At 31.4% G+C, this 22,332-nt stretch overlaps 1 protein-coding gene and 1 long non-coding RNA gene across 2 annotated transcripts; one reads left to right on the top strand and one right to left on the bottom strand.

Moving 5' to 3' along the window:
• The first annotated feature begins 9,123 nt into the window (after positions 1-9,123).
• Positions 9,124-20,515, top strand: LOC101253791 (uncharacterized). The gene is made up of 5 exons (XM_010323957.4): positions 9,124-9,315; positions 10,222-10,650; positions 10,782-11,347; positions 11,450-11,499; positions 12,400-20,515. The coding sequence occupies exons 2-4, from the start codon at positions 10,257-10,259 to the stop codon at positions 11,492-11,494; spliced, it is 1,005 nt and encodes a 334-aa protein (XP_010322259.1). The 5' UTR covers positions 9,124-9,315; positions 10,222-10,256; the 3' UTR covers positions 11,495-11,499; positions 12,400-20,515.
• Positions 17,561-21,598, bottom strand: LOC138349154 (uncharacterized). Its single transcript, XR_011221759.1, has 2 exons — positions 19,511-21,598; positions 17,561-18,020 (listed from the first exon to the last, which is right to left on the bottom strand). It is a non-coding gene; the product is annotated as an uncharacterized lncRNA (long non-coding RNA).
• Between the last annotated feature and the right edge of the window lie 734 nt (positions 21,599-22,332).

The following is a 22,332-nucleotide window of genomic DNA, read 5'->3' as shown; positions in this document are numbered from 1 at the left end:
TATTATTGTAATGGCAAACCTTATTCTTCATATCTTTCTCGAAGATGGGGTGTTAAAGCGTTCCTACCTACTCTGTTTTTAATATTCTTTTCGTTTACTTTTATTCGTTATGTTTTACACTTTTTTTCTAGAGTTTATTTGATTAATTTTAAAATTATATTTCGTATATTTTAAAATGAATGATTTTCTTTTCTTTTTAATCAGTTTCTAAAAGAATGAAAGCATATGGCAATTGCACTATGAATGACATCTTTTTTTTTGTTTTAATAATATTTTAATTTCAATTTTTCACATGACACGTTTAAAGTCACAAAATCAAATGATTATTTTGTATATTTGACATAGCTTTAATGTAGGATCACAAAATATAAAAATCAAAACAGGTCATTCTTTGTGAAACGAAAAGTATATTAGATTATATAAATTTGATATTTTAACACGAAAAGTACTATACATCACAATTTTTTACATATCCATATTATGAAAACTATATCGTAAATGTTAGTCAAAGTCGTAATAGTCTGACTCTAAATATGAAAAATGTGACAATTAATAATAGACGAAGATAGTATTTAGTTTCGTGACAAGTATGGAAACCAATCTTTAAATTTAGAAATAAAGCATAAAAGATGCATCTTAACATTATTAATTAGTTTAACAAATACACTCCCTTTTTTTTATTTAAAAAAATTTGTCACATCATATTTTACCTTTGCAAAAATTAATTAGTATTAATCAAAATTAAAGATCACAAAAATATTATTCCAAAAAATTATAAAATAGATCACAGTGTTATAAAATCAAGCTCATGGCAATATAAATATAAAGAGATGAAGACAAGAGAAGTAAGATGGAAGATAAGACTTTCTTCGTATTCAAGTGTATTATACAAAAGGTGAATGATATCTCTATTTATAGAGTTGAGATATCATCCCAAAGGCCTCTATGATAAATGCTCCATTAGTAGGTACATAGTTATCCAAATGGTTCTTATCACCTTGGAAACATGTATACATGAATACAATTAAGTCTTGAGTATATCTAAAGGACAATCCACACAATTCAATGGATTTATAACACTCCCCCTTGGATGTCCATAGATAATGTGTCTCGTTAAAACCTTACTAGGAAAAACCCTGTGGGAAAAAATTCTAGTGAAGAAAAAAGAGTACGCATATCTTTTGATACGCACTATTTGTTGCCTCATTAAAAACCTTGCCAGGAAAACCCAGTGGGAAAAAACCTCGGTCAAGGGAAAAAGAGTGCAACGCGTATTATACTCCCCCTGATTAAAACATCACTTAATTTCTTGTGATGATGTCTCCAATACATTGTGGTTGGTATATTCTTTTTTAAAGAAAAACCACACATTTCTTGAATATGGTGTGTCATTTATCTCAACCAAACGCTTGTTTCATGGAGGACTTTTATTTCTGCATAGCAACATTTGTTTGCTTCATTGATCACCAAGATATTATTGTGCCTCCACATGCAAACACATAGCGTGCTTGAGATAGAGCTTTATGCGAATCAGATAAATATTCTGCATTTGCGTAACCAATCAATTTTGTCTTGGATTCCTCGGAATAGAATAAACCCATAACTAAGGTCCTTCGAGGATATTCAATCATGTGCTCAACACCATTTCAATGTCCTTTTATCGGGGAGAAACTAAATCTTGCAAGTAAATTTACTGCAAAACAAATATCTGGTCAAATATTGTTAGTAAGATGCACTAGTACTCTGATTGCACCAAGATAGAGTTTCATCACTAAGAAACTCTTCATCCTTCTTTTGAGATCAAACTGAATCATCATTTATGTCAAGTGATCTCATAATCATTGGGCTACTCAATGCATGTGATTTATCCATATAAAATTGTATCAAAACTTTTCAGTGTATGTGCACTGTTAGACAAATATTTCATTTGTCAAATTATCAATCTGTAGGTCAAGACAAAATTTTGTCTTACCAAAACCTTTTCATAAAAATACAAGGACAATTAGGGTCATTCTTTTGTACCCTTTTTCTTCCTTGACCATTTCAATCTATATAAGGATTCTTGAAGCTTTATTGAAAAAGTTTCTTTCAAACTCTTATATGCTTCACACACCTCGATTGTTTCAAGGATTTTCATATAACCTTCATTGTCTAGCTAGACATTACAATTATTCATTACATGCATTCAAGTTTTTCATATGTTGCCAGATCAAAACAAACCTCATTGCATCCACAAAAAAAAGAACATCTCCAATAATGTCAAGATTTTTGCGATAAACCTGTATGCACCAAGGCACAAACCGTATTTGATATCTTACGGTTATAGTATGGCATAATAATTTATTTGTACCCCACTGACATTATACCTTGATTTATGGACTACCAGTCCAAAATGTCACTTTTCTAAGTGAAACAAAATATACTTGAATTGTGCATTTTACTTGTCCAACCATTTATCTGTCCACACTATATGACAAATTTAAATTCAAGATCCTCGTCACAATTTATATCATTGAGCGCTACCTCATATCAAAGATATCATCGACGGTTATTTGATATCGATTCCAACAAGACATAACTTATCGAGATCTCTTCATTTTTCATTATTTCAGGTACCTGAACCTTTTTCAAGATTTTATGAAGTGTTATGTCAATGTGCTCTTTTATAGCACTTGCCTCATTATCATGACCATATTGATCATTTGCTCCTTCCTTCTTCAAGGAATTTTATATTTGAAATCGATTGGTCTATTACGCTTCCGGCGTATCATAGACTCTGTCCTTCAAGGACTTCACATTGGTGCATTTGCAGCTGAATTATATCATAGGGTCAGTGCATTCATCTGGCAACTGATTTGCAACATTATGCAACTGAATTATTCCTTGAACTTTAAGTTCACATATATATTTAACGAGGATCTAGATAATTCATAATTAAGCTCACACATAATTTTCAGCTGTCAAAATCATCTCTCCCCCTAATGTTAGAAAATCTAACATTCATCCCAACCTTATTTGGGAATTCATCTTTGTGCGTGGTGGAGCAATTAAAATCATAACCGCACATTTTTAACATTTTAGATGAAAATTATATGGTTCCTGACCCTGAACCAATTTTAATGGGGAGACCTTGTTGGCTTGATGCATACATGTGTTGATACATGTTAAATAAATTTATCTCATACCAAATTTTGTTTTGGGAGTTCTGTTCTCATAACCATGATTTAGCTATAGTTAGAGGCATACAATTTTAGCTAAATCAACCAGCATTATCAATATAATTTCATAATTTGGAACTGTGCTCTTAATTTAACAATTCGAGCAAACAACCTTACATACACCATTTGTAAGTTGACAATAAAACACATGTGATCATCGCATAGATGCATCTATCATATAGTTGCAGATGATCCACATGGAAGGTGAATGGGCCCATATTCACCTTTTTATATGTTCCAAAAACTTCAAGGGATTATAATCCCAACCTTAGCTGGTACAATGAAAACAAGCAATACAAGAGAATTCTTGAAGAATCTTTTATTTCTTCATCATATAAGCCACAAAAATTCTCAATTACGTTTGCATCACATTTAAATCAGAATAGTCAACTGATCATGCCAATTGATTTTTATTTCAGTACACTTATAGTTTACTTTTGCATGTGATTCCATCAGCATGCACATGTTTGTGTGCAACAAACACGAGGAAAAAATGGGTAATATTTATAACCCTCTTCAATTGTAGTAATTTAAAGATATTAAATCTTTTCATAATTTATAGTCTCAATATTTCTTTTCAATTCATCCGAAACTTAAAAATTTTCTTTTGAGACTTACTACAACCCAATATTATTCCATTGATAATAGCACAACTCGTTAGAGCTTGCAATTTAATTTTGTGTACTATCACATATTCCATGACATCATTCCTATGGTGAGCATCTCCTTCAAGGAGGAAATTATATTGTCATGGTCATGGTCAAAATCATTATGAGCAAGACATGTTTTTTGCTTTACTTTTGTTGTACCATAGGTACACAACCAATGACAAATTTGTATTGCCACACAATAATGACTACAACCCTTATAGGCAAGAACTATTTCTTTCTTTTGCCCTTTCTGTAGTTTACAATAAACATACCATAGTGACGTATAAACATACAATACCATTAACTATTTCTGGCAAATAAAATTTCCTCTCAAACCTTATGTAGAGGTGAATTTTGGTGTATATATCATTTTTTTTCTCAAACCTCTCATAGAGGTAGTGACATATATTCAACCCATAATAATTTTTTTCACATCTTGACTCATTCTCTTATAGAATGGTCGAACATTCACGATACTCATTACACGTCACATTCTCTTCAAGGAATGGACTAATCATTTAAATGTACTTCATAAATTTGCATTATAAGTACATTGTCATGATTTTTAAAATTCATCATATTTCCATGACATACCTCAACATCACTTTGAAAGATCAAGTGTATCATCACTTTATCTTCTTGTCTATTGATGGGGGATTTATAAAGTTGTCAAATTGGGTCGACAACATTCACAAGTTCAATGACCTTTCATACCATTTTATAATAAAAATTGCCTTCACATTTTGAAGGACTATTTGGAGACCCCGTAGTGTTCTTCCTTTTATAATTATCACAATGATGACTATTATAATTCCGTCATTTCATGCCCCTTTTAATATCGTTAAATATTTGTCATCTTTCAGACTAACTATTTACTGCTACCACATTCATAAGATAGAATAGAGCAAGTGAACATGCGATTTCAAAATTATCATATGTTGCTACCACATTCTTTTCAAGGAATGAAGCAAATTCAATAGGACGAATTTCAAGACTTTTCATCAAAGCCTTAGTCATCATTATATCATCACTATGGTGCATTGACTCAAACTCAATGTCTTATCCATATAAGGCGTTTTACGCCATAATTCTATGGGACTTGAACCCAATCACGGTGCATCAAAACTCAAATTGATGTCTTACCCTTTTGGTGCGATAGAACTTGAATCTATCGTCTTATCCTCAAATATTTTTCATTATGGTGCATCCGGACTTTAATCAGATGGCTTACCCTTTTGGTGCGATGAAACTTGAATCCATCGTCTTACCCTTAACCAACGGTATAATAGACCGAAGTACAACATGACTCACCCTTTGAGTCTTTCAAAACAATCAAAATAACATTCAAACTCATGCTATTAAAATTTTATACCTTCTTCTATTTAAGAAGTTTTGTATAGCATGTTATATTCAACCAATAGTAGTATATGTCTTCGGTTCTTGATAATTGTTAGTGACTGAATATTATTTTTATTCTAAATCATAAAATATTCTAGAAAATACATACCTGATTTTATGCATATAATACCTTGATTCTCATAACGAGATCAACCAAAACATGAGTTAAAGAAAAACTAAAACTCAATCTTAATTGGCTAGAGACTCGTGTTAATAACGTGTTATAAAATCAAGCCCATGACGATATAAATATAAAGAGATGAAGACAAGAGAAGTAAGATGGAAGATAAGACTTTCTTCGTATTCAAGTGTATTATACAAAAGGTGAATGATATCTCTATTTATAGAGTTGAGATATCATCTTAAAGGCCTCCATGATAAATGCTCCATTAGTAGGTACATAGTTATCCAAATGGTTCTTATCACCTTGGAAACATGTATACATGAATACAATTAAGTCTTGAGTATATCTAAAGGACAATCCACACAATTCAATGGATTTATAATACACAGAATATTTTTCTTATCCCACTCTATCACCCACTTCCTCTCCCATTTTATCTTTTTTTTTAAAAAAATAATATTTTTTTTACTCCATCCCCTCGCCCCCCTCTCCCTCAAATAATTATTTAGATACAATAATATATTTTTAAAAAAATATTTCCACCCCACCTAGCTTTTCGTTTTTCTTTCTTTTTCATTTTGTGCTAAATATATACACATATTTTTAGGAAAATATTTTTTACTTATTGCAAGAATTTTTTTGAAATAATTTTTTTTATTTATGTTATAATTGGTACACAAAATATTAAAAAAACATTTTCCTAAATTATGTGTACATATCTAAAACAAACGAAAAAAATGTTAATAAATAAATAAAATTGGAGAGGAGGGTTAGATAGGGTAGAAATAATAACTTTTTCTTTAAGAAAAAAAATATCATTTTTTTTAAAAAATAGTGGGTGGTATGGGGTGGGTGAGTATGATTTTTAAATATTTTATAAAAAGAATTTTTAAAAAAATTAAAAGAACGGAGAGATTGTCTTTTGGTTGGAGGGGATACAAGGGACGTCGGTAGAGTGGGTGAGAAAAATAAAATTTAGTTTTAAAAAATTATTTTTTTAGGAACAATAGTACTTAATTTTTAATTAAGATAAATAATTTATTATTTAATTTTTGCCAAGGTGAACATTTATCCATGTGAAATGTTGTGTATAAAGAATTTTCAAATAAAGGAGAGAGTGTATTACATGAGGTGTGTTTTTCAAACTAATAAAAATAGTTTAGTTATAAAACTCATATATATATATATATATATATATATATATATATAAACTAAAAAAAATAGTTTTTATTATCTTTAATGTAAATTATTAATTTTATTTATGAATTATTGACACCCTTAAAAACATTCATTACTTTCTTATTTTGATAAAATGAGTAAAATATATCTCTGAATTTTATTTATTATTTTTTTTTGGAGGGGGGGGGGGGAAATTAAAATTTGAAGTTCAAAATATTTTTCAAAAATAAACTTTTTTTTTAGAAATTGATATTTTTTTCAAAAAAATGTAATTTGAAGTTGGATAAGAGTTTTGGAAAATGTTTTCCTCCGGGGAGACATTTTCCTTAATTTTGAGGAAAGTGAGTTAATTTGAAAAATATTTTCCAAAACTTTTGTCCAAGCCAAACATGAGAAAACTGAATAAACATTTTCCAGAAAATGTTTTCTTTCATATCAAACACACCCTATACCTATCTCTTTTTCATAGCTTTTGAACCTGTGTTACTACTACGGAATAGTGATAGTTACATATTGGTTTTTAAAAGGTGTGAATAGAAAAATAAGAGTTGCGATTTTTATTAAGAGTTGCAACTTTTATAAAGAGTTGCGACTTTTATGAAATGTTGTAGCTTTTATGAAAAGTTGCGACTTTTTTTGTTAAAGGTTGTGATCTTTCTGAAAGATTGTGACTTTTTCAAAGATTTGTGACTTTTCCGGTAGGGCACAATAAAAACTTATTCGCACTACCTTTTGTTTTATGTAAATTGAGGAATTTCCTCTCATTTTAAAAGAACCACTTTCTGGACTTGTTTTTCTACTTTTAAATATAATATTCTAAGTATACTTTACTGTCGTTGAGTGGTTTGCTGACACCGTAATTTTAGGTTCCAATACACCGGTGAGTAAGATCTTTTATCCTGGAAGGATATATTCCATTACCCTCAGGTATTTGAGGGAAATAATTTTTTTAAGGGGATATTGTATATTCAGTGAACTCGGTTTTCTTCTTTACGTAAAATATTTCTTAAATATTGTTTTTGATCTGTTTCTGATTCTATTTTCTCTACTAATTTTAATTTTTTAGTTGTAAAAATACTCTTTAAACTTTGTTATTTCTTACCAAATTCTTCAAAATTTTGTTCTAAATATCTTATGAATATTAGATGAACAACACAACCTTCATATATCATTACGTAAAGGTTGAAGGTGAATTAAATATGACAATTATTCAATTTCGATATTTATCAACAATATATGTTTCTCATCTCCCTTTTTTTTCTTGAAGAAAAAGAACAAAAAGGAAAGCCACTCAACCAAAATATAAAAGTTGAGGGAAATGGAAATCACTTTTTGTCTTTATACAATGTTTCTTGATGTTGTTCTTTGAAATTCCTTTTAACATATGTATTTATAAATTCGAGATTAAAATTGAAAATTCTTTAATAAATTGAAAATTCTCTTAATTTTGAATTTTAATTAATTTTAAGAGAATTTATACATATCTTAAAATTCCTTTTAACAATGTTTCTTGATGTTGTTTTTTTAATTTTCAATTTTAATCTCGAATGTATAAATTACTATCTATTAAAATTAAAAATTCGAATGTATAAATTACTTAATGAACTATTTAAATTCTACTTCTCTTTGTATTAACAAATAGGTGACCGACTTAAATGTTTGAGAATTTGAAAAGGCAATTAGTTTTAAAAAAACCAAAAGTAAATAATAGGAATCGTAGAAATTATATATAGTAAAACATAATCTACGAATTTATAGCAATTAATTTTGTAGCCACGTGTGTGAGCAGTAAAGTATAACTTCTCCATTTTCAAATCATGTCCAATACATGTAACTGAAAAACAAAATTTAACAGATTTTTTTTAACTAAATGGGAAAATAATATTAATTAATTAAATTAAATTAAATATTTAATTAATTATAAAGGCAAAATGATAATTCATAAGTATTATTAGCGTTTTTTCTTTGTAATATGATATAATTACTATTTAATATTTAGTGGTATAATATTTAGTAGTATAATATGGTATGTTATTTAGTATTTAGTTAACATAGTATGATATATTATTATTTCGTGTTCAATTAAGGGACATTTTTAGTCCTTGTATTAATGATATATTCTAATTTTAATCCTTATGTTATCTAATTTAACATTATTGACTTCAATTATATCATGTGATGGTTTTATCTTTCAATTAGGGATGTTAAATTAGCGGGTTAAGTTGAAATTAAAGATATTAAAATGAGTTGAAATAGAATTGGGTTGAGTCCTATCCACTCAAGTTTATTTTGGACTCAAAAAAACTAAAAAATGAGTCGTGTCTGACGTACATCATTTTTCTTTTAAAAAAATTTATAAATGAATAAATAATCTCAATAGATAGTAATTCATACATTCGTGATTAAAATTGAAAATTCTCTTAAAATTCATTGAGATTAAACTCAATTTAAATTATCTTAGATCCAACCTTTAAAATTTTAGACAGATGGAGTGGGTTAGCTATAATTTTGACGTCTCCACATTCCACTAACAGACCCAAAGAATAATTTAACGGAGGGATAAATATAATATTTGGTTTAATTGCTCTGCAATACCGTCTCTGTCTCTGAACAGTTTTCTCTGAACAAGCTCATTAATTTAAGCTACATTTGAATAAAATCCACCCGAAAGGGCATTAGATCTCTATATTTGTCTGACGAACGCGAAATCATTTAAGCTACACCAACAAAACTCACCTGATTCTTGGTATGTCACTTAATTTTTATCTCTCGTTATGTCTTCTCGATGTTATTTTTTAATGGTGATTATGAGTTGGTTGCTGTGTTAATTTTTTTTACCTCACTTTTCGCTTTCTCCTGCTGTAAAATAGGTATAGACATTCTATTTCTCTCCAGTAATTTTTAAATACCTGAATAGCCCTAACTCTCCGTTTATTTTTTTTTTAGGTCCGTTAGTTAAAAGGATAAAAAACACTTCATTAATCAGTTGATTTTTAGAGTTTATAAATCAATAAGTTATTTCTTTCAATTATATTAAAATGATGTGACAAAACTTAGAAATGAAGGGAGTATAAATGTTTTTGATTTTTTTTTTTTGGATAAAGAAATACTAATTAACTGTAAATTGAAAAGTCAGGTTGCAAGGTGTAAACCCTTGTTCTTGTTCATTTGATTTGCTCATAATTGCTGAAACTTGCAATTGAGTTGCAAACTTGGGAACTTGTTTGAGAACTGAAACTTGATATAATAATGTCAATTCTCTTAAATAGAGGGTTACAATAATAAGAGTCCTAATAAATTCGAAATAACAGAAGTATTATAAAACTATAGTAATAGGAATCCTAATCCACCCAGAAAGTTCTGTTAGACTAAAACAATACTTCAGAAATATTAATCATTCTTGTCTCTGTAATATGAATATTGTAGAATTTCCCAATTACCACGATTAAGACGTGATCGGAGCATAGATTAAAGGGTGGGAACAACACGTCCTTCTTTATCTTCATCTGAACCATAGCTTCCTCTGGTTGAAAGTTAACTGTCTTGTTCTTCTTTAGCTGCTTTTTTCTCCATTAGTTATTTTATACCAAAAATGGCTGGCTGCTTTCTCCTATGAACTTTCTTCATCTGACGTTTCATTATTTTTCTGTAGTTTCAGACTTCCATTGATATCAACAGAGTTAGAGAATGTCAGCCAAGGAGGAGGTTGAGGATAGTCATGCATTTGTTGAATGTAATGGGAGTGCATCTGTAATCAATGAAACACGGCTTCGAGTTTATCCAGTTTCTGAGTATGACTCAGGCGAAGGTTTACCATATGCTCCTGTAGATTGGCCAAATGTGGGTGATAAGTGGGGCTGGCGGGCAGGGAAAAAAGCTACAGGTTTAGGCACCTTTAAAGATAGATATCTGTATCTTCCGAAGCGTTTTCAGGCTCTGAAAGATGGAAAGAAAAATGTTTTTCGGAGTAAGATTTCAGTTAAAAAGTATCTCCAGTCTGAGTATCCTGATATGGATATAAACCAATTCTTTGCCTCATTCAGTTGGATGATTCCTTCGAGGCAGTCGTCAAGCTCAAAAGGTTTGCTTCGACAAGGCTCTTTGGTATATAGAATGTAGAGATTTACTCGGTTGTTTGCATCAATCAAAAAAAGAAAGCATTACCACATCTTTTTATTGACCTGATGCCAAATTTATTTTCTTTTTATTTAGATGTTGATTTTGACTCAGATATGAAAGAGAGGACTTCATCTTCAGGGACGAAAATGCAGCCTTTACTGGCTGATTCTCCTATTAGAGTCATTACTTGTAAGGCTGGTAACAAAATTTGTAGCAGTTTAACAGCAGAAAGTCCTTTTCTGGAGACAATGCTTTGTAATATATGTTGCAGTGAGCCTGGTTTTTGCCAAGACTGTTGTTGTATCCTTTGCTTTAAACCTATTAGTTTGGACTATGATGGGTACAGTAGCATTCGGTGTGAAGCAACAACAAATGGCTACATATGTGGACATGTTTCCCATGTAGAGTGTGCTCTACGAGCTTACATGGCTGGGACAGTCGGAGGAAGCATCAATTTGGATGCAGAGTATTTATGTCGATGCTGTGATTCAAGGACGGATTTGGTTGCACATGCTCTGAAGCTTTTAAACATTTGCACATCCATTGCTTCTTACGCTGACATCGAAAAGATTTTGAATGTTGGCATTTGTGTTTTGCGTGGTTCACAGAAAAGGAGTGGAAAAGAGTTGTTGCATCGTATTGAATCAATTAAGGCAAAGGTATAGCTAATTGATGAATTGTACTAAATTTCCTTATGATGCTATATTTTTTCTATTTGAGGTGTACAGTTATCAGAATGACCAATTTGATAATCATATCAGCTTACAAAAGGAGTCCGCATTCAAGATGCATTCGTGTGTGGATAGCAGTGGTAACTTCTCTGCCTTCTCATTGTCTTATTTGTGTTGATATGTCACTTTGACCTGTATATATTTGTATCTGAGAAAGATATTTCATTATGTGCAATTGTAAGTTTCGTCTGTTTCAGTGCTTCCTGTTGTCCACAAGTACCAAAAAACACTTGCTGCAACTTAACTGCAATATGACCAGAAAATAATCAGCTCGAGTGTTGTACAATAAAATAAAACTGGAGAGCCTTGGAAAGAGTACGAAAGAGGAATTATTTGTTGTACAACCAGTGCAACAATTAAATGCTATCCAACTGCTCCTTGGTCCTTAGCAAATGAAGGAAATGAATAGCTTCCTTATTAACAGTTTGGAACTTTGGTGTAATCACTCAAGGATCTCTTGTAGGGTGCTGCTTTAGTCAATTGCAGTGATAACATATCCTGGCATAAAGAGTTCTTCCTAGCCCCTACGGCATAGAATTGAATGTCACATCCATGATTTGCGTCTCCACATTAGTATGTGAAACATAAAAAGGGTGGGGTGGGGAGGTGCATCAAAATTCTTTTTGAATTTTAGTCAAGTTATTGGTCGACTGTTGATTTCTTCAAAGTCGACTACCCTACAGTTTAGATGATTAGATAAAACAACATATTATATAACACGTAAAGAGATAAAAGACACAGTTGATGCAAAGAAGTCCAACCATATTTTCTAATGATGACGTCTATATGTTGTCCTTCGTATTTCTGGAATCCTGGTTCGCTGCTCAATTTTCTATTATTAGCAAATCTTATGACAGTTCATACCTTACTCTATTTCTAATGGCATATATGATTCTTTTAATCCTTCTAATGATATTCTTAACGATAATGTCATACTTCTGGACAATGGTTTTCATGAAGCTTTTTCTTGATCATTACAGCGAAATCTCAGGTGGAAGAAAACGCGCTAGATGATTTCTTCTGATCTGCCTAGAAGTTGATCGTAAAGTTACCCTATGTTGATGGGAGGTATAACAAGTACTCGGTGGAATGTGCTTGTTTAGCTCTCTAGTGGAGCAAGAGAATAATATAATTAAGACAGTAAAAGTAGAACCCTATATCAGTTGCAATTTTGTTTTTCCTATATGCTCCTTCACTTCCGGTCAGCGGTATAACACAAAACAGACATAAGTAAAAGAGTAGTATCTGATTCGACCATACTCCAAGTTTGTTCATTATTTGAATGAGCTATATACCTTGCTGTTTAAGTAAACATAATTGTATATGTTAGAATTGGCTAGGACGAAATTGCATTGATACTCAGTTTTGGTGTCATCGTTTAGTTTGTGTCCGCGTTTTTTCATGTGTTCTTTCAGACAACTGCAGACATTCAGTGTTTGAAGTTAGTCTTGACGACGTCTAACTTTATACACAAATCAGGTACTGAAGGAAAGTTCTTTTTGGAGATCGCTAAGGAAACAGTATAACTCTGAATCAAATCGACTGGTGTTCGAATTAGAAGATATCATTTGCATGTGTTTCATTCACTATATAGAAATTCAATATTAGAACTTGTGTTCTCATTTTCCATTAATAGGATACTCTAAGATAATCTGTCCAAATCGCACCAGTTTATGGGAATATGAATAGAGGCAATTGTTCTTTTCCTTAATTTAAGAAAGCATAGCACTTCTGGCTTATGGAGGTTAACAGGATCAATTGATATATTGTTGTGGCATTTTATTTAATATCATATATTATTGTATCTTTTAATATTATTATACTACTAAATGCCATTTGCAAGTTTTTTGTGTAAAGTTTGCCTAATAACTCATTACTAGGTGTATTATTGCCGTTTGGCAGTTGATGACATTTGATGTCATCTTTATTATCATTTGTAAACGTCTAGTCGATGTGTAATTGTTGACCGTTGGGTTTCTTGGCAGAATGAGTAGTGGTCAACTATGACCATTAATTCTCGATCATTTCATTCTTTATTCCTCCATTATTCTTTATAACATATGTAACTAGTCAAGGACTACTGCTGAACTAGTGAAAAACATTTGCTGTAGTGAGCTTGAATTTCCTTAAAGAAAGCGAGATATCAGCGCCTCAACTTAGAAAAATTTTTATTTCTTCATTTCACTTTTAGTTGTAATCTTGTAATTCTGTTATTTTGTAACTTTTTACTAACAGCTTTAAGGAGATTCAACATGACTACAATTGAAAAAACTACGAATGTAAATATGAAAGATTTTAATCGGCCCTTTCAATTCAATGGTAACCATGAACACACCAAGTTTATTCAAGTCCTTAATCTTGTCATGTATATTCTTAAATTCAGTCAAAGCATCCATGATAATTGATATACATGTCCTCACTATATATGATAGTGTTTTTATTAAAAAAATAATATTTTTTTAAGTAGATAAATATCTCATTTGTGTCAGAAGCATTTTATGGTCTTTTTTACTCAATGTTAATTCAATTTTCTCTTAGATTGTATCAATGATATAGTATCAGATTAATCCAAGACCCTTCGTGTTCATTGTGTCATGGAGGCGTGTGGGCACCGAACTCGAAAAGAGTTATCTAGGAAAAAACTATCTACTTGTTGTACGATGAAAGCTACCTAGTTCGGAGACTCTCCCAAATTAATAGCGAACTTTTGGGGTGTGGTTGAGTGGATTTAGAGTTCCCCAAATTTGTTTTTAAAAAGTTGTCTATAATATAGTCTTCAACAATTGATAACTTTTGGGTCGGGTTAGGCATAAATATTAATTTCTTTGTAGAATAAAATGTAAGATGGAAGCAGAATGTAACAAGTGTTGGTTTTCGTTTATAAACAGTTAATCTGGAATTGACAGACAAATAAGACTCTCATACTCAATTGCAGCAGTTTTCGAAGGAGAATTATGAAATAAATTTTGAGATGAATACTAGAATGTACACCGTTCTAACTTCTAACCATCATTCTTAACATATATATAACTAAGCTGATTGTTATCCACTAAAATTAGGGGTGAAGTAAATTAAAAACATAACATTAAAGGGTGGAAATGTGTTGTGTAATTTTTGACAGTCTCAAATGTTAATGTGCGTTGCTAATATTAGGTAACTTGTTTTCTCCTAGGAATTGGATTTTTATAGAAATGGTTTCGAAAGCTAAATATAAGTACGTGGGATTGAGATTGTTTGTGCTTCTACATACTGGCATTGCTGAAAGGAGATTTCTTTTATACCCTGCTTTCTAAACTCATCAGAATCAGGATTTGCATGTTGTAGGATCTATTAAAAAAGAACCCTTCAAGGCCACGATTTATTTAATGCCATGAGTAAGTGTTGAGTTTTAAAGGGTGTGAATTAAAAATCAAGAGTCCTGACTTTTATAAATAGTTTTGACTTTTCAGAAGAGTTGCGATTCGCATGAAAATTTGCGACTTTTATGAAGAGTTGCGACTTTTCTGTAAGGCTGTCACTTTTATGAAGGGTTGTAACTTTTCCAAAGAGTTGTGACATTTTCGATAAGACACAATAAGCATTAGTTCACACTACCCTCTGTTGTTTATAAATAGAGGGGTTTCCTTTTATTTTTCAATAACAATAACAAATTTCTTTTACTATTAAATCTAGTATTCTAAGTGTACTTTACTAGTGTTGAGCGATTTATTGACAACATATTTTAGGTACCCATACATAAGTGAGTAAGAATGTTCTATCTTGAGAGGATATAATCCATTAAACTCGAATTTCTTCTTTGAGGAAACATTTGGTTTATTATTTCTAATTTATTTCAGATTGTATTTCTTTACTTGTTTTATGTTTCTAGTTTTGAAATTAGTTCTGAATATCTTAGTAATACAAGTTGAACATCAGTAATATAATTTCATGCCAAAGGTGGCATGAAACATCAAGGGGCTGTTTGGTTACGGTATAAGAAGGAATGTTATTCATATATAAAACATTGCATTAGTTTTACTATGTTTGGTAAAAAAAATTAGGTTGAAAAGTCAACATGACTTATGCTGGTTGCATTTTTGTCGTTTGACATAATAAATACCAACATAACTTATGAGGGAATCTATGTATAAAGTTATGCAAGGTAGAAGGTGGAACAAGTTATGTGGATATTAATTATACATGTTTTAAAGTGATAAATTACATATTTACCCTGTTAATTTATTTTATTGTTTTTAATTGAAAACTTTATTGTTTTTCTATATATAGGTTTTTTTAAAATATATATTTAGACAATTTTTATTTCTTATTTTATTTTATTTTTTAATTGAAAACTATATTGTTTCCTATCAACATGTGTTGTTTTTATTTCTTATTATATATAGATTATTTTCATTTCTTTTTATACTTACTTTTTTGATTGATTTATGGAAATATAAATATATTTTAATATTAGAAATTGATTGTATATTTTTTAATGGTACATATGCTAATCAAATATTAGCATTATATATTAGTCAATATATTTCACATTTTATTAGCATGTATATTATTTTGTAAATAATATATTATAATAATTTACAACAAGTTTAATATTCAATAGTTAATAACTCATGTATTGTAATCTCGACGTAACTAAATAATATCTACATAACTAATATCCACATATCTAATACCCGCATAACTAAACAACATAACTAAACTTGCATAACTAAATCCTGCATAAATAATATCACATAACTAAATTCTACATAACTAATACCTGCATAACTAATACTTGCATAACTAAACTCTGTATAGATAATATATGCACAACTCTAACCAATAACCAAACAGTCCCTAAATGCTTATGTCAAGCATGTTGCATTAGTGCATTACAAACAAATATTTCGCAGGTCAACTTTGATGTTCTTTTTCCTTCAGAGGAGAGTGTTTTGGTAGTTCTTGCATTTATCTTCATCTGCATTATGGTTTCTTCTGGTTGAAAATTCGCGGTCTTCTTTTCCTGGTGAGTATGCCAACTTTTTGCTATTCTCCTTTTAACTAATTTTTTCTCCAATAGTTATTTCATATCCAAAAATGATTTGCTTTCTGATGTGGGCTCTGACGTTTCTTTATTAGACTTGAAGCCAAATTTTTCTATTTATTTAGATATTGATTTTGATTCAAATATGAAAGAGATGACTATGTCTTCAGGGTCAGAATGCAACCTTTACTATCTGATTCTCCTATTTATAACAATTACTTGTAAGGCTGGTCACATAATAAGTAGAAATTTGATAATCATTGAAGTGAGTTTGGTAAACATGAAGATAAAGCTGACACTACTTTTATATTACTCATGCAAACTTGGATTTTGTTTTTACTATTCTTTCTCTTCCTCTTATAGAAACTTTCTTCTCTTCCAGATGAAGAAGCTAATAACTACAAGGGAGTTGGATTAGCTATAGCAGGTGGTATACGTGTCGTTCCTATTCGTGATCCACTTCCATCAGCTCGTAGTCGAGAGATAGCACCAAATTGAAGAGCTATGATATTTATGTGGATGCCTTGTGAAACACTACCTCTCCCTCTTGGTGATACTAAAACCCTCCACATAGAGGGACTTCCTTCGCACAACTCTAGAGGAGAAGGAACTCACATCCTTTGAGATGTTATTACTGAATCATTATTAATTTTTGAATAAATCTATTGCTTGTTCCCTAACCGCAATTACAAGATAGTTTTTATCCTTTTGTGGGCTACATAGAAATCAGACTTGTTAGAAAGAAATCAAAACATGTAAATTGATGTTTATATTAGTATAGTATTAATCTAACAGGTGATGTTTTGATAAAAGTTTCATTTTGCAACGTGGTGGAGATACTCTTATCCTTGACTTTAACGATTTTGTAGATCCAGCTTGTGCAGCTACTGCTTTGAGTGCATTGCAAGTTGTATTTTCGATAATAATCCATTGTCCACCTTCCGTTAGTGACTTATAAAGAAATATTTCATGGTATTATAAAGAAGTTGAATTGTGGATTATTATCATTGAGAAAAAAAAAATCACCTTGCATGCACTCAAAGCAATAGTTGCACACACTAAATCTACAAAATCCACAAAGCCAAGGATAAAAGTTTATCCACCGCTACAAAATGAAGTTTTTACCAAAACATCACATGATATATAAATGCTATACTAATAGAAATCACATAAACACTAACTTTCATGTTTGCTTCCTTTGTGTCTACATTCTATGTAGCCCACAAAAGGATGAAAAATATCTTTTAAGCACAGTTGGGGAACAAGCAACAAATATATTCAGAAACTAATAATGATTTAGTAAATGACATCTCAAAAGATATGAGCTACTTCTCTTTTGGAGTTGTTCGAAGGAAGTCCCTCTATGTAGATGGTGTTAAAAGCACCAACATGGAGAGATATTATTTCACGAGGCCTAGGCATAAATACCATAGCTCTTCCATTTGGTGCTAGCTCTGGCTCACGAGCTGATGGAAGTGGATCGCGAACAAGAAGGACATGTATACCACCACCACCTTTTCTAGCTAATCCGACTCCTTTTTAGTTATTTGCTTCTCCGTTTGGAAGAGAAGAAAGTTGCTATAAGGAAAAGAAGAAGAGTAATAAGAACAAAATCCAAATTAGCATGAAATTCAAGCATGCCTAAAGAATGTAGGAGCAGTGTCATCTTTTTCAGGAGACTATGCTTTGTGATATTTGTTACACTAAGCCTAGTTTTTTGAGACTGTTTACATCCCTACTCTGTCGAAATAGGGCGAAGTGTCGCGGCAACTCAAAAAATAATTAATTGATTCAATTTTAACAAAGTTTTAAAAATAAACGAGTTTTGAAAAGAGTTGCTACCTGATTTTAGGTAAACTAGGAAACCAATTATTAATCTACGAAACCAATTCGATTCTAGGTAAGGGGTTCAAGTTATTCCGAAGGGAAGGGGTTAGGCACCCTTCAGAATCCACAATTGTGGTTCCCGACTGAATTTTTTTTTTTCAAATTGAGGAGAAGAATAAAATAATGTACAAGTATAATAAACATTCAATATGCCCAATAAAACAAAATAATAATTATCGGCCTAAGGTTTATCTAACGTCAATATTTACAAAATAATGAAATAGTATAATTTGAGCTTTTCGAATGGCTTCGAGGAAGCAAGTTTTGGATACTTGTCAACACACTTAATAAAAGTGTTCGTAAAGAATAAATATGAGTAAAATGAATAACTCAAATAATAACTAAAAAAAATAAAATCCCGTCTTATTAACATGGGAGGCCTTGAAAATCGACGGTAATTTCTTCATCGGTCAATTCCAACAACTAAAATTATATATAAACTTAAATTAAATTTCCGTCTTTTAAAATGGAAAGGCCTCTAAACCCGACGAATAGAATTTTCATTGGCCATTTTAACAATTTTAATAAACAACTTATATGGACTTAAACTAAAATTTTCCGTCTTTTAAAATGGAAAGACCTCTAAACCCGACGGATAGATTTTTCATTGTTTTAACAAATAATTAAATCACCAAACAAGCACAATAATAACATAAAATGCTAGAAACATAATGGAAAAAAAATCTATATATTATGTAAAAAAAAACTTAATAGTAAAGTAATAACATTTCTATAATAATAATAATAATAAACAAAAGGAGGACAAGGCATGATATAATAATATAAACTAAATAACGTAAGAATAATTAAAATACATAAAATTCTTTAGTCAACAATTAGCAATTCGCACTATATGTCACTTTATAGGAATTAAGAGAAAACAGATCATCAATAACGAAGTAATCAAAACAACTTAAAATAATAGCAAACTAAATTAAAAATATACAAAATCAATATAATATAAAAGAAATAAAAATGAATAGTAACAAAGTAATAGGTAAATGGTTAAACAGAAACAATAATAAAAAAACTCATACATTATAACGATGAAAAAATGTCAATAGTAAGCCCTAAATCAGTCCAACAAATAGTTAAGAGTAAAATATTGTCAATAATAACACTAAACAACTAAAAATTAGTCAAATATGTATGAAACAAAATGTGAAAAAGAAATGGGTCACCTGAGTGAGGTATTTTAGGCTAGATCCGAAAGTTTCACCACTGTTAAGAGCACGGTCTGTGATGCCATGCCGCCAGAGTTCGGAGTTTCATCGGGACACCTACAAAACAAGTAAAATCTGAAGAGTGGAAGGGGTAAGGGAACTGGTCTGAGTGCTCCGGTTCATCGGAGCACAAAGCTCCTCACTGGAGGTCATGGAGTTGCTGGAAAAAGAGAAACAATTTATTTGTATATATTTTTTTTGGCTGGAAATTGGTCTGTCGGTAAACAAATAAAAAAAGAAGAGGAATTTTGTGTCGTTTGGCTGGCTGGCGTTGTGGTTGTAGTCCGTCACTGCTGGCTGGAGTCCCTTGGCTGCTTCTCGTCTTGCTGATGTTTTCTTCTAAGAAAGAGGGGAAAGGAGTAGCGGTAGCACCTGTTGTTTTGCTCGCTACTGTTCGCTGCCGGAAAAAGAGAGAATAGAGGAGATAGAAGAGAGGAGAAGAGGGAGGTGGAGAGGACGGCATCGAAAGGTGCCTCGACGGAGATCACCGTGGAGGAGTAAGAGCCGCGGCGCTGCTGGAGCCGTCTGCTGATGGGCCTGTCCATAGAATCCAACACCAGAAGGACGGTAAAATCCGCTGTTGGCAGGCTGCTGCTGAGATTGTAGTTGTGCTTGCTAGGGTGGTGGAGGAGTGACAGAAAGGGGGCGGCTGGGAGGAAGAGAGAGGGGAGAGGAAGAGTGGATTTTTTCCGGTGGAGTTTGGTTGTTGTTGTTGGGTTCTTCCCGGCGGAAAACAGTGAAGGGTGGTTTGGAGTGAAAAGGGTGGTGGCTGGTCGGTGGGAAGAGAGAGGCGGTGGTGATGCCTCCTGTGGTTTCGCCGGAGGAGAAGAGAGATAGGGGAGAGGAAGAGGAAGGGGAGAGGGCGGCTGTGTAGGGAGGGAGGGGAGTTGGCGGCTGTGGAGAGAGAGGAGAGGGAGAGGTTCCTTTTGTTTGTCCTTTTTTTTATCTAAAAAATAATCCTTCTCATATTTTGACATAGTTAATAACTTAAATAAAAAATACAAAATGGGATCAAATAATGGGCTTAGTATTGTGGTCCAAAATTATAAATTTTTAAAAATCTTAGGTCAAAATTGAGTGTCAACAGATACTATTGATATAACATTTGCTGTAAACTTATCAATTTGGACTATGATAGGTACATTTATATTCGATGTGAAGCAATCGTAGATGGCTACATATTTAGACATGATTCCCATCTAGACTGTGCTCAACAAGCTAAAATGGCTGGGATATTCGGAGGAAGCATCAATTTGCATTCATAGTATTTCTGTTAATATTGTGATTCAAGAACGAATTTTATTTCACAAGTTGTGAAGCTTTAAAACATATGCAAATATGTTTCTTTTCGTACTGACATTGAAAGATTTGGAATGTTGGCATTTGTCTTTTGCTTGACTCATAAAAAAAAATAGGAAAAAGTTGTTGCATCATATTAAATCAATTAAGGAAAATGTATAGCTAATTGATGAATTATACTTTTTTTTTCCTTATGATGCTATATTTTTCTAATTTGAGGTTTACAGTTGTCACAATGCCCAATTTGATAATCATATCAACTTGCGGAAGGAGTCTGCATTCAAGATGCATTTGAAAAGCAAAGCTGTGTGAATAACATTGTTAACTTCTCTACCTTGTCATTCTCTTGTTTGTGTTGACCTATCACTTTGACTTGAATTTCTGTATCTGAGAAAGTTATTTTAGTATGTACAATTGTGATTATCTTGCTTTAAGTACTGTTTCTTTCATACTATAGATATATACATTTGTTCATAGTAAGTTTCGTCTATTTCAGTGCTTCCCATTGTCCACAAACACCAAAATCACTTGTTGCAATTAAACAAGTCACTCTTTCTTGATTCTGGCAGTGTGTGCTTTCCTTGTGGTATGTTGCTGACTCTTCTTGTTTCCATCTTTATGCGAGTCAATCTCCTTGATTATGGTAGTGTGTGATTTCCTTGTTTCGATTTATGCCTTCTTTCCACATATTTTGAATGTCTCATTATTTATATTTTGCACATATTATTTATAATTAGTGTCATCATTCAAACATAAGTTGGAAATAAAAGTTAATGAAACAAATAATATGTGTTATTAGTTCTCTATCTTTAGCAATACTGCTCAGATTAATTATTGGAGCTTATTTGTTAGGTTGATATATCTAGATATTACCATTATCGTGCTTGTAATTCTTCTTGTTGGGCTTGAAGTGAAATCGTATTTTCTTATGATGATGTATATATGTCGTGTTATTTCTAATGTCATGTAGGATTTTTTTAATGAAATAGATATTACCCTACGCTATTTCTAATGTCATGTAGGATTTTTTTAATTCTTCGTTTTGGACAATGGTTTTCATGAAGTTGTTTTCTGGATCATTACAACTAACTCTGGTACCTTGCAAGTTCAAACTCTCAGTCAGAAGCAAAAGACACTGGATGATCCAATTTGTCTAAACTTTGATCACAAAATTACCCTATACTGATGGGAGGTAACAAGTACACAGTGTAATGTGCAAGCGCGTCCGAACACTATCATAATAAAAATGATTTGATACATTGCTACGTGCCACTGATTTTAACCTTGGGCTCCAAATATTTTGTTTAGCTTGCTATTGGAGAAAAATAATTTTATTTTTCTGATGTACTTGTACAAGAAGTCACAATTGAATTACGTTTTTGTCTCTCTATAAATTAAACTTTTATAAAATTATATGTATCATTTATAAAATTTAATCTTTTGTCAAAAAAACCTTTTTACCCTTCATCCATCTTTCGGCT

This window comes from Solanum lycopersicum, chromosome 6 (genome assembly GCF_036512215.1).
Source record: "Solanum lycopersicum chromosome 6, SLM_r2.1".
NCBI classification, from domain to species: domain Eukaryota; kingdom Viridiplantae; phylum Streptophyta; class Magnoliopsida; order Solanales; family Solanaceae; genus Solanum; species Solanum lycopersicum.
The sequence above is the reverse complement of the archived record's forward strand: the minus strand, read 5'-3'. Positions and strand labels throughout refer to the sequence as shown.